The sequence below is a fragment of the Psittacula echo genome (genome assembly GCF_963264785.1).
Source record: "Psittacula echo genome assembly, chromosome: 2".
Taxonomy (NCBI): Eukaryota; Metazoa; Chordata; class Aves; order Psittaciformes; family Psittacidae; genus Psittacula; species Psittacula echo.
The window spans coordinates 139,725,453-139,737,886 of NC_137737.1; the positions used below are offsets into that span (position 1 = coordinate 139,725,453).

General features: G+C 39.1%; 1 protein-coding gene across 18 annotated transcripts in view; it reads right to left on the reverse strand.

Moving 5' to 3' along the window:
• Positions 1-12,434, reverse strand: part of UBR5 (ubiquitin protein ligase E3 component n-recognin 5) — an 87,361-nt gene that overhangs the window by 6,155 nt on the left and 68,772 nt on the right. For 12 of the 18 annotated variants that reach the window (XM_080609883.1, XM_080609882.1, XM_080609888.1 and 9 more), the window contains 16 exons: positions 11,900-12,157; positions 11,285-11,553; positions 9,768-9,979; positions 7,775-8,005; positions 5,853-5,926; positions 5,125-5,297; positions 4,912-5,046; positions 4,178-4,398; positions 3,420-3,540; positions 3,226-3,333; positions 2,745-2,988; positions 2,060-2,171; positions 1,379-1,523; positions 937-1,067; positions 647-707; positions 223-398 (listed from right to left, as the gene is read on the reverse strand). In XM_080609883.1, coding sequence (XP_080466009.1) covers positions 223-398; positions 647-707; positions 937-1,067; positions 1,379-1,523; positions 2,060-2,171; positions 2,745-2,988; positions 3,226-3,333; positions 3,420-3,540; positions 4,178-4,398; positions 4,912-5,046; positions 5,125-5,297; positions 5,853-5,926; positions 7,775-8,005; positions 9,768-9,979; positions 11,285-11,553; positions 11,900-12,157 — 2,671 coding nt within the window. The remainder of the gene's footprint in view (positions 1-222; positions 399-646; positions 708-936; positions 1,068-1,378; positions 1,524-2,059; positions 2,172-2,744; positions 2,989-3,225; positions 3,334-3,419; positions 3,541-4,177; positions 4,399-4,911; positions 5,047-5,124; positions 5,298-5,852; positions 5,927-7,774; positions 8,006-9,767; positions 9,980-11,284; positions 11,554-11,899; positions 12,158-12,434) is intronic. The other 6 variants (XM_080609887.1, XM_080609886.1, XM_080609894.1 and 3 more) reach the window with 4 other exon arrangements.

Consider the following 12,434-nt stretch of genomic DNA (forward strand, 5'->3'; position numbering starts at 1 on the left):
TATAAAACTTTCACATTGTTGAAAAAAGATGAAAATGTAACAGGAAAAGAAACTTCACATTGTTTTCACACAGTGCAAATTCCCCACTATTTAGCTCCAAGTGAGAACTACAAAGCATAAAACTAATAAAAATTTTGCAGCTAGGATCATCGGTACTCTCCCTGGTATTTTGTATATTCATCTTTTACATGTTTCAGACTACACTAGTTAGTAGCAGCATACCTGCCAATGTTTCTGAAACAATTCAGCCTTGCTTCTGTGTTTTTACCAGGTCTTGGTGTATAAAAACCTCGTTTTCCAGGTTGGTAGAAAAGTGGTGCATTGTCATCCCCATCATCTGTATCATCTAATTCCATATCTACTACACTGCGGCTGGAACCATGTCGCTTTCTATTTTCCTGTTTTGAAATTCAGAATAGCAATTAACATACTTAATTCTAGTTACTGACACATATCAAGAAGCTATTTGCTACTAGACCCAAAGGTTCAAGTTCCATTGTTTAAGAATTTCCATTATATTTCCTAATGGTAACACTTTATACTTCTTGTCTTACATGATAAAGGAGAGCTACAGTTGCTTAAGTTTTTAAAATTAACTGATACAACTGGGTCTTAAGTAAGTTTAATTTGTGCTACAATTCATTACCTGCACTTTATCTGAAGAGTCCAGCAATCCAAGATCCAATATACTGTCAGCACCATTCTCCCTTGACAAGGGAAAAAAAGATAAAGGCAGATTTAATTTCACAGTAAGGAATTGGGATATTCTGAAACGACACAGATTAGATTAAACCAAAGTAAACAAGTCCCTTGTGCAAAGAAAAATACATACAACAAAGCAAGGAATAAGTTGTATGTATCAGAGTTAGCTGTAGCACAAAGTGCTTTGGTCACAAAATCAGTTCTCATTTCTTACCTAAATCCTTGATACTTTACCTGCCATGTGCAATAATGAGTTCCATTGCTTCATCAACTCTTGCTCTAAGGGAATCTTCACTAGCTAGTAACAGAAGCAGCTGAGCAGGGGACAGTTCCAGCAACATTCCCGTGATTTTACTTGCAAATGCCTGGGGATAAGGAATGATATGACTTACTATTCTCCTCCAGTTCTCTCATTTTCAAATATGGTTTTATGAAAGTTTTAGTATTTTTATATAGAATTCATTGCAAGACACTTCCTAAGCTAAATGACAAATTACAGAAACAAAATCTTATTTTCTTAAAAATATTCTTAAAAAATGCCAAATAATATAGGAACAGTCCTACTTGTTCTAATAATTTCAGTTATGTTAAACAATAATGAACAAGAAAATTAATTTTTTAATTAAAAAGGACAAAAGCAACATATCATTAAGTGTATGAAATTGATAAGGCTTACTGGTTGCATTGCTTGCACTCGAGGGTAGAGCCTTTCTCCAAGGGCTTGTCTGTGTGCTGGAAGAGGGTCAGGGTCATCGCTAGGATTTCCTTCTGATGCCGGTCTAAAAGGCCGTGTGTCAATGGAAAGTTGTCTTCTAAAGTCCCTTAAGAAAATTAGGGCATTTTGTACTCATTTCAGAGGAAATACACAAAAATCTTCTAGAACAATATCATTTTCACACAGATGCAAAAAAGCATTAGCTTTTATGCTGGAATAGTAGTGTTGCTCATAGCTGCTTGGAAAGAATGATTCAGAAGCAGACAATCAAATGAACCAGAGATTTTTAGTCCTACTAGTATTCTGGATACAGCAGTCAGACATGCCAGCAATGGAAATGTTGTTTATGAACCACCTCACAATTTTATTCTAGTACACAAGTTTTTATTATTGTTTTAGCAGGACAGATGGATGGCAAATAGTTGAGACATAATCTATCAATGCTAAAGTAAGCACAATTATTCTTTAAAGAACTGAAGTATATATTGGATTTTAAAAAAATTACCTTGAAAATTGCTCCTGAAAGTAAAAAAAGCCAGACACCTTTAATTTGTGGAAGTAAAGGTATCTTTCCTGAAGATAACCAAGGCAATAATTCTGTTTGACAAAGTATCTTTAACAAATTGAAAATATACCACTTACCTATCCCTGTCTCTCCGAGAACCAGCTCGTAAGCCACTACTTCTCCGCATTTCTCTCTCTCGCTCCCTTTCCCGATCTCTCTCTCCCCTATTTCGCAATCTCTGCATCAGACCTGAAGGGGAAAAAGCCTCATAAGCTTAAACACCTTTATATTTCTTTCTCCTACTTAAGTTTCAGTGTAAGGAGGACACGGCTTCAGAAGATAGCTTGAAAGACGTAAATGAGACAGAACCACTTCACTTAAAAGTAGTGATTGGGGTTCAGTTAAACTTAAGAAAGGAACCTGAAGTGTTTTTACAAACTTACAAATGCTGAAGTACTTCAAGAGTTATATATGCTTTCAGAAACATTAAAATGTATTCATGACAAGCCAGATGGAGCAGTTATATTAAAATGTATAAGCTCTTACTAGCTAAAATCTTGACAATTATTACCTACTGGAGAGAAAGATGCTCAAAAGAATTGAAAGCATGTAAAGCTGACTCTTGTTTCAAGAAAAACAAGAACTTCCTGTTTCTAGAAGCAGAAAGAATGCCATATCCTTGCCCCAGAGAAGTGACATGCACAATTTTCACAGTTCCTGTGCTAACAAAGCTCTGAGACAATGCCAAGTACTTCAGTGTAAAAAAAAAATCCAAGGCTTTTATGAATATTATCTGTAGATTAACTGCTATGCATCACTTACTTGTATGGGTACCTTTGTTGGCATTCTGAATGCAATCTAGATTTGGCAGTTTCTCGTTTGACAGAAAAGCTTGTGCAATAGCAGTATAAAAGCTTCGTGCTACACCGCTGCCTTCTCCAGGCTCATCCTTAAAAGTAACTTTTACTCTGTGTACAGCCATCGGAGTAGTAGCACACCTGCGACCAAAATGATTGTTGAGCTGCCTCATGGTCTGCTGAATTAGAAGATCTCTGTCTCGATCAACCTAATAAAAACACAAAAAAGTTTCAGCTTCACAAGAAGTTTCTGGACACTTCTGCACAGACTGAGAAAACACCAATTAAACTGTGAAAAACTACAAAGTGCAACACAGCTCACAAAGTAAAGTTTAAGACACCTGCTTGCAGACTCTGAAATACAATTTCTCCTAGCAAGTTATATTATCAAGTTATCCTGTGTGTGATAATTTAATTAATGAAAACAATTCAGAAGATAAACTAACATTTTTTACCTCCAACGTTAAATCCCTGGATTGCTGGTTTCTAAGCTTTTCCATCTCTCTACGGAACTTTGATTCCTTTACTTCAAAGCCACCTAATTCAGTCAGGATCTTAAAAAACAAAAACCGAAATCAGAATGAGGTAGGTGCACGATTTAATTTTAAGAGGAACTGTCCGTACACTGGGAAATACATACCGATCCAGGCTCTGCTCCAACATCTTCCATGAATACTCTACCAAACAACTCTAAGGAAAGGCGCCAACGTCCCAGCAACATGTCATGAGATATAACCATGCCCATGAAGCTACACTGTGGCCTGATAGAAGGCAGGGAAAAAACAACAGAGAAGCAAAATCAGCTTAAATTTCAGACACAGTTTGTGTACTTTGGCTTTTTCTCACCCTCTGCCTTCAAATAACCTCTTTATTTCTGATAAACACCACCACAGTACAGTAAGTTTGTGGACAAAAGCATACGAAATGGTTTAGTTTCAGCTGAAACAGAAATCTTCCTTCCAAAGAGAAATTACTGTCAAAGCATGTAACTTCACTGGCTCCATGGAATTCACTGTTGTTGGTCCCCCTCCAATCAAAACCTCAATTATTTTTTTTTTAAAAGGGCTGTAATTCAAAGTGCGGGCAGTTCAGCCCCTCACGGCAAGAAGGGTGGGTAGCATCACCCCAAACACATGGCAAGCTGTCAATTCCAATTTTTAAACTTAGCTACTACCCAGGACACCATAGTAGGTCCGTAGCAGGAAGCCAGGTAGTAAAGGACTTTTACTGTAGTTTGCCCAGACCTCCTTGAAGACTGTTTGACTGTTCATTTTAAAACTATCAAACTACAAACTCAAACTAAAGCTGCCCATTTAAAGTTAGAAGACTTTTCAGAGTCCCAAATATTCTTTTGTCAGCTAAGTAATATTTCATAGAGTGATTTTTAACTCAAACTACCTGAAAGATGTGAGAGGTGGCCCTTCACTTTCTGTCAATCCTATCTCCGCCAACAAGCTGCTTTTCAGTTGTGCTGCAAGATCATGAGCTGAAGGCCCTGGCTTTGAACTCTCAGATTCTTCTGTAGGCACGTTTTGTTCCTCCCCTTCTTTCTTTTGCCGATTTTGCATGCTCATAACATTTTTTAAGTTGGCTGCATAAGACATTTTAGTTGGAAGAACCTAAAGAGAAGTAGAATTTAATTGCACTTTCAAAGTAGTCTATAAGGCTTTTTCAGGATACATGTAATTTTTAAGCCTCACAAGTGTGAGCACTGTCATGGACCTGTTAAACACAATAACCTCAACCATTTCAACTACAAAACCACACATTTTCCCACTTCATGCTTGCCATTTAATGCTCAGTCTGTACGCAAGTCAATTTACTGGGATATTAAAGTCTTTTTATCAAAAATAATGATATAATTGGCATTTCAAAATTAACTTGGGACCATACTGCAGCCTTTGAAAATAATGCCTGAAATCTGCTATAAATCAGTAATCATAAAAGTTCCTACATTTACAAAAGAAAACCAAACCCATGCTTTCAATGAAAGGTCCAAGTTTTCACACTTACTGGCTTTTCAAATTATTCTGAAAGCCACTTAAAATTCTCCCTGAAAATACTGCAGTGTCTTTTTAAGGAATGAAGGTATTAGTTTCAATCGTTTAAAGTAATAAAACCTTTAAATCTACCTCAAGGCAGTTTCTATCCACTGTGACTTCCATTAAGCATTTCCCACTGTTGGCAGAAGATGAATACAGACCCTGACTTGGTCGGCCAAACAGATCTTCTTTGCGAGCATTTGGCTGAAAATTAACAGAAGCATTCTGGGTAAATAATATACTTCAGTTAGAAGTGAAAAAGCAAACTGCAGTTTTCTTCCAGAACATCATCTCTGATGTCACCTGTAATAGATGAGGTTGGTCTGCCAATGGGATGGCTTCTGCCAGAGGAACCTCAAATGGATTGGGTGGAATGCAGCCGAGGAATGTCATAGAGTCTGATCGTCTGAAAAACGGATGGTTTTGGCCAGTCTCTGCTGGGAGGGAGTCATCATCTTTGTCGTTGAGTGTAGCACCTAAATATCAGAGAAGATTTCAATGCAATTTTCAGTTACAAAAGCAAAGGATTTAAAATACCAAAATACTAATACGCTTCCCTCTCAGCCACCTGACCGGAGGAGCTTTAATACTTCTACAGGATGCTTCCACAAATCCCATATTTTTATTAAGATGCAGTTATGACTTTCATTCTTTTTACTGTAACTAATTTTACTGAACACGTACTCCTAATCTATGTATCTACTTGGTACAGAGTACGTATTCCACCATTTCCAGCAGCAGTTTCATCAGATCAAAAAAATCAGTTTAACTCCAAACCAAACTTTAAATCCTGTAATAGTACAGAGTATGTAAGAGATGACAAAAAGAAGGCCCCGAAATGAGAACAGGCAATGGCAGAACAAATTTGGAAAGGAATAATGGTAAGAAAACCTTTCAAAACCCCCAAGTTTAGTGTAACATGCAAGTAGCAAAATTTATTCAAATTTGCAGCTAGCTAAAGGGAAAAAAAAACCACTAAGAAAGCACAAGTGGTATTTTTGCATACTACAGAAGTGTATCTGTACACTCACTTTGATTGGTGTCATCATCATTTTCATGTTCTGAATCTTCATTGTCAAGACCCAGTTCCAAAAGTTCCCGAGTTCTTAAAAAAAGAGAAGAAAAAATAGTCAATCCTCTTGAAAACATTAGGCAAGACACATCTGTAGCAATCAGTAAAAGCATGAGTATAATCTGTAAGTGTACTTGAGAGATATACAAAATAAGAATGAACACACTTTAAATCAAAGTACTGTAGAGTACTCATTACATACTCACTACTTTACTCGCACAGTTACTCTCCTAGCCATTTAGCCACCTACCAAGTTTGATCTAAAAAGCTGCAGCTTCAGATAGTGATTGGTATGCTTGTTTTTAAGGACTCTTGTCTATACATAAAACCTAGGAACCCTACATTAGTGTAAGAAATATTTAAGTAAGTCTAAAATTTACTGGTGTAGAATAAATAGGCCCAGTCTCACAAAAATGTCACTGATCACACTTTACAAAGTTAAGCCTGCAAGCTGCATATTAAAGAAATGGATTTCATTGTATTAAAAAAAAAAAGATCAAGAACTTTGACTTGTATTCATTTCTGGCAGTTTGTGCATTGTGAAATTATGTTCTGAAACTAGATGATGACCAATAAGATCTCATTTCATACAGGCTACTAAAACGTTCTCTAACAGAGGCAACTGACTTTGAATTTGAACCACTCATCTTTAATTGAAAAGGTCTGTGCCTTCATAGCTTCATAAGCATTTTGTGTGAATTTTGCAATTCTTTGATGAACAGTTATTTGCCAGATTTCAATATGTGAATTCTGGGGGGACAAGCACATTCCAGGAGTATGTTATTGCCTGGAAAAGGCTTAAAGTCACAGCACCAACTACTCAAGTCAGCCAGTACAAAATCTCAATCACTTATTGTACTAAATCACCCCTACTTGTAAGAAAACTACTGTTGACATCAACATCCTCTGGTATGCATTTTGAGATCATAACAAGCCTTACATTAGATACAATAATATTATATACAAGCGAAGATATATTGAACATAACACTGGAACTAAATCAGCAGCCCAATATATATTTAAAGTATCAATACCTCTTATTTTACAGTTACTAAATTTATAGAGAAAAGGAAAAGTTAAGTTTAACCTGTGATACTGACAATTCAGGGCAGGAAGGGGTGAGATGTGCGTTTATTTAACTGTTGACTACGACTGTTCAGGTATGTTACCTCAAAACTTAGTAAGAAACGGGAACAGATGGCGCAGACTACCAACATGTAGATAATTCTATGACCATTAACTGACATTTCAAAATCAAACAACATTTCTTAAAAAAAAAAGCCAAAATCTTACAATATATTAAAAAGTAATAAATGCATCTTGTAAAATGCTAGAGTTGAAGTAGCAGGGATTTAAGGATTTTCAACTTAAGGACATTTTCAGCTCTTTGATTTTCCTACCAAGTAAGTCTCAAACATCCAAAACCAAACGGAAAACAGAACTGCTAAGCCCACCATATCGGACTTTTGTATTTTCTTCCACATTATTCTTAACATGTTTGACAGAACTCTAAATAAGTTGGTCATTATGTTAAATGTTAACAGCAGACTGCACTTTTCAGATCAAAAATTGCCCCAAGTACATCTTTTAGAGGAATTGCCATGGAGTTAAAAATCAAATTAAAGTTTCAGCAGTAAGAAAAAAATTTTTTAGCAATCAGCATAAGAAGATTTGAACAGGATACTGCAGCAGGCTTATCAAACATACATTATACACCATTATATATATTTCTTATAATACGCATGTTACTACATATACAGAGACGCGGATATAAGTATATATAAGTATATATCTCAGTTGCTGAGTAACACAAATGACTAAAACAAAAGGGCATACACCACTCGTGCAAAAGTGTTTGTTTCTGTGAGTCAGGCTCAGTACCTTTTCCGTTCCAGCTGAGGAGTATCCAATGTTGTCTGTTGATTCATTGCTTTAATCCAGTAAATAAGGGCTTGAAAAACATACGCAACATGCTTTAGTGAACAGACATCCAGAACAGGAAGAACATCTGAGTGCTCATCATTGTGGGAACGCATCAGAGACAGTGCATAGTTCAGGAAGTCACCGCGTGCTGACATCATTCCCTGACGGGCACTGAGTAAAGTAGCTCGTCTAGTGAAAGAAAAGGATTGAATACAGAGAGATCAGGCATCACAGCAGAATGCAGCCTTTACCTATTAGTCTTTATTTCTGAAAGATGGATGTGAAAACTAAAAAACAGAAACCCAGTGTGATAAGAGTAACAACCATATTCTATGCTTTACTATAAGCAGCTCAGGTGCTGCATATTACAAATAGTTAATACTCAAGATGAATGTAGCACATAACTGAAATAGTAGGAACAACACAGGAAGCCAACTTAAAACAGTAAGTAAACTGCTGCATTACAAAATGTCAGCGAACAAGATGATTAGATGTGACTCCCTGTTTTCAAGAAGGGGAAAATGGATGACCCCGGGGAATTACAGACCAGTCAGTCTCATGTCTGTGCCTGGCAAACTCTTGGAGCAGATTCTCCTGGAAGACATGCTAAGGCACATGAAAAACAAGGAGGTGGTTGGTGACAGCCAGCATGGCTTCACTAAGGGGAAATCCTGACTGACCAATTTGGTGGCCTTCTATGATGGGGCTACGAAACTGACGGACAGGGGCAGAGCACTTGACGTCATCTACCTGGACTTGTGCAAAGCATTCGACACTGTCCCACATGACATCCTTGTCTCTAAATTGGAGAGACATCAATTTGATGGGTGGACCACTCAGTGGATAAAGAACTCGCTGGATGGCTGCACACAAAGAGTTGTGCTCAATGGCTCAGTGTCCGGCTGGAGATCGGCAACGAGTGGTGTCCCTCAGGGATCGGTGTTGGGACTGGTCTTGTTCAACATCTTTGTCAGTGACATGGACAGTGGGATTGAGTGCGCCCTCAGCAAGTTTGCCGATGACACCAAGCTATGTGGTTTGGTTGATACGCTGGAGGGAACGGATGCCATCCAGAGGGACCTCGACACACTTGTGAGGTGGGCTGATGCCAACCTTATGAAGTTTAACCATGACAAGTGCAAGGTCCTACACCTGGGTCGGAGCAATCCCAGGCACAGCCACAGGCTGCTCAGAGAAGAGATTCAGAGCAGCCCTGCAGAGAAGGACTTGGGGGTGTTGGTCGATGTGAAAATGAACATGAGCCGGCTTCAGTGTGCGCTCGCAGCCCAGAAAGCCAACTGTATCCTGGGCTGCATCAAGAGGAGCATGACCAGCAGGTCGAAGGAGGTGATCCTGCCCCTCTACTCTGCTCTCGGGAGACCTCACTTGGAGTATTGTGTGCAGTTCTGGTGTCCTCAACATAAAAAGGACATGGAACTGTTGGAACAAGTCCAGAGGAGGGCCACGAGGATGATCAGGGGACTGGAGCACCTCCCGTATGGAGACAGGCTGAGAAAGTTGGGGCTGTTGAGCCTGGAGAAGAGAAGGCTGCGTGGAGACCTCAGAGCAGCCTTCCTGTATCTGAAGGGGGCCTACAAGGATGCTGGGGAGGGACTCTTCATCAGGGACTGTAGTGACAGGACAAGGGGTAACGGGTTCAAACTTAAACAGGGGAAATTTAGATTGGATCTAAGGAAGAAATTCTTTACTGAGAGGGTGGTGAGGCACTGGAATGGGTTGCCCAGGGAGGCTGTGAATGCTCCATCCTTGGTGGTGTTCAAGGCCAGGTTGGATGAGGCCTCGGGTGACATGGTTTAGTGTGGGGTGTCCCTGCCCGTGGCAGGGGGGTTGGAGCTGGATGATCTTGAGGTCCTTTCCAGCCCTGGCTACTCTATGATTCTATGACTCTAAGACTGGTAATTCATATCACATAATTAAGCTATTTTCATACCTTCTTCCCTCAAGTGTTCTTAAGCTGGCTTCCTCACGGGCTGTCATTCTTTCCCTTCTGGCTGAATTCTGAGAAGCATGAAGAGGATGATTTGGGTGCCCAGGATCACCAGCAGATGCTAATGCAGAACCGTAACGCAGCTGAGCTTCAGTAGAGTCCATGATACTAACCATCCAATTCCAAGTAGGAATAAGCTTTTCTTCTACGTAATTCTATGGAAAATGAGATGTAATGAGTTTTGCAAACAGAATTAGATGATGAGAATGCAGTATCAACATAAGCCTCCACCATGGCTTTTACAGTTGCACCTGATTCTTTACAAAGAGGCCGTAAAACCACAATTCAAGAATGACCAAGCAACAGTTTCAGAAAGCTCTACTGAGACTGCTGATTTACTGTAGTGGTATGCAGCTCTCAATACTTTAATTCCTTGGTGTCTGCAAAGCTTTCTCATCACCCCTCTCTCTCTTTTGGACATCTCCTCCTCAACTTATGACCACCACGCATCTTCCAGGTGTGCACATCTTGGGGATTTTGGTCCAATTCCTGACTTTCTAGTAGTTTTAACAGCCCTCATCCTGCTATGGCATTCACTAGCCAGATCTTTCACCATTCTTCATCCCTCGCAACTTACTCAGTGAGGACAACAAAGTTAAAACCTGTCTGCATACAGCCCTCTCCTGGTCCAGTCTTTCTTCACCTGTTCCCAATACAGGGAGAAAAGCAGGCTCCAGAGTCTAACTTGTTCTTTTTTTATCCAACATCAGGGACATCAAACAGACATTTATCTGTACAAATCTTTTATCTCATTTCATTATTTGGCCCTTACTAACTTTCTTGTTTAATAAACTCAACAGTTCATATTAAAAAGAATAGGGCAAAGGTTTTCAAGTAGAGATCACCGGTATCTCCAGGACAGTCAATCCTGACTTTACTATCACTCAGACACAGTCAGATTAAGTTAAGAAAAAAAGAATGTATGTATAGGAAATACGAACAATTTAATGGAATTAGTAACTACAGCTACTGCAGCATACACTACTTCTCATATAACAGAGAGGTAATATATTAAGAGAGGTATAACAGAGAGGCTGATAGAGCTGGAACAGTTTAGACTCCAGAAACAAACTCAGAAGGATCTTACCAGTGTGTGTAAATGGCTCATAAAAAGACAAAGTACACAGAGACAACCTCTTCCCAGTGAATGGACAAGAGGCAATAAGCACAAACTTAAATACCTGAAATGTCCATTTAAACTTAAGAAAAAACCTTTTACTCTAAGAGTTGTCAAACAACAGGTTGCTCAGAGCACTTACAGAGTCTCCATCCTGGGAGATATATTCAAAACCTAATTGAACATAGTTCCTGAGCAGCCTTCTCCTATTGACCCTGCAGAGAATTTAGACTAGACTATCTTCAGAGATCACTTTCACACTCCACAACTCTATGATTTTATCAAAAAAAAAAATCAGCTGTATTGGAATTATGTTTCTCTACAGAGATCTGGATGCTCTTACCTGCAAGTTAACTGCATCTTGGTAAGTCAGCTTCACTGCAGCTGGGATCTGGGAGTACACTAGATGATTGTACTTGGGAATCAGACCCATCAGATCGGATATCTGTCGTATCACAATACTGTATGCTCTTGCTAAGCTGCTTGCAGATGTTAAATAGCTGCTTGCATTGCTGGCTTCAAGGGCTGCAGCTGCTGCTGCAGCACTCGTACTGATGGTACCGCTTCGACGCAGGTTTGATGGATCAATGTATATCAAGCCCGCTGAACTTGCTGAACAGAAAAGAAGGTATGACATTAATGAATTTATCTACCCTTTGCTACATATTTTCTGTATTGACTTTCGTCACGAACATTTCTAGAAAAAAACTGGTAAATATTACTGACATCACAACTGTAACTAGCATAAAATTACTAGCTACAGTAAGCATACTCATATCTTAATAACTACAACAGTTAATTCCTTTTTTTATATTCAACACCAGAAGTGGAACAGTCAAGATAGGTCAGCACTGTTCTGCTATGACAAATAGATAAGACTTCATCCTTAAGAGAACAAATGAACACAGAGGAAGGGACAAGGCCAGAGACAACTGACATGCATTTTACTCAGACTTGCCTGCTGGGGCTGATGTACTAGAAGGAGCAGTGCTAGTAGTCCTCTGGTTTTGGGTATTACGTACAGCCCATTGCATGGAACGGGGAGCCTGGGCAGCACCATTGGCATGTGAGCTATTTGTGGTTCGTTCCAGAGGCTCATCAAGCATGAAGGTCTCCTGTTCTATGTCATCACTCTGACTGCTGCTGCTATCAGAGTCGCTGGAATCATTAGATTGAGAGTCGTCTTCAGAAAAAAATGCTGGAACACTGCTAGCTCCTGTGAGGAAAACAAGCAATAAATGTCAACTGACAACTGCACATTTGTGCCCGTATATGCCAGTGCTGTAAAACTTTTCCAAGAGAAGAAATTACACATACTAAAAAGGTTCAATTACCACTGTTGAAAATCATCACTAAATTATCCTTGCAACAAGCTGCTTAACTTTCCACAAGTTTCATGAAAAAGCAGCAAAATTAATTACATTTCAGAAGATAAATTAAGAAATAATTTAATTCAAAAGCTCCTCACTGATTGTGCCCCCAGGCAATGAATT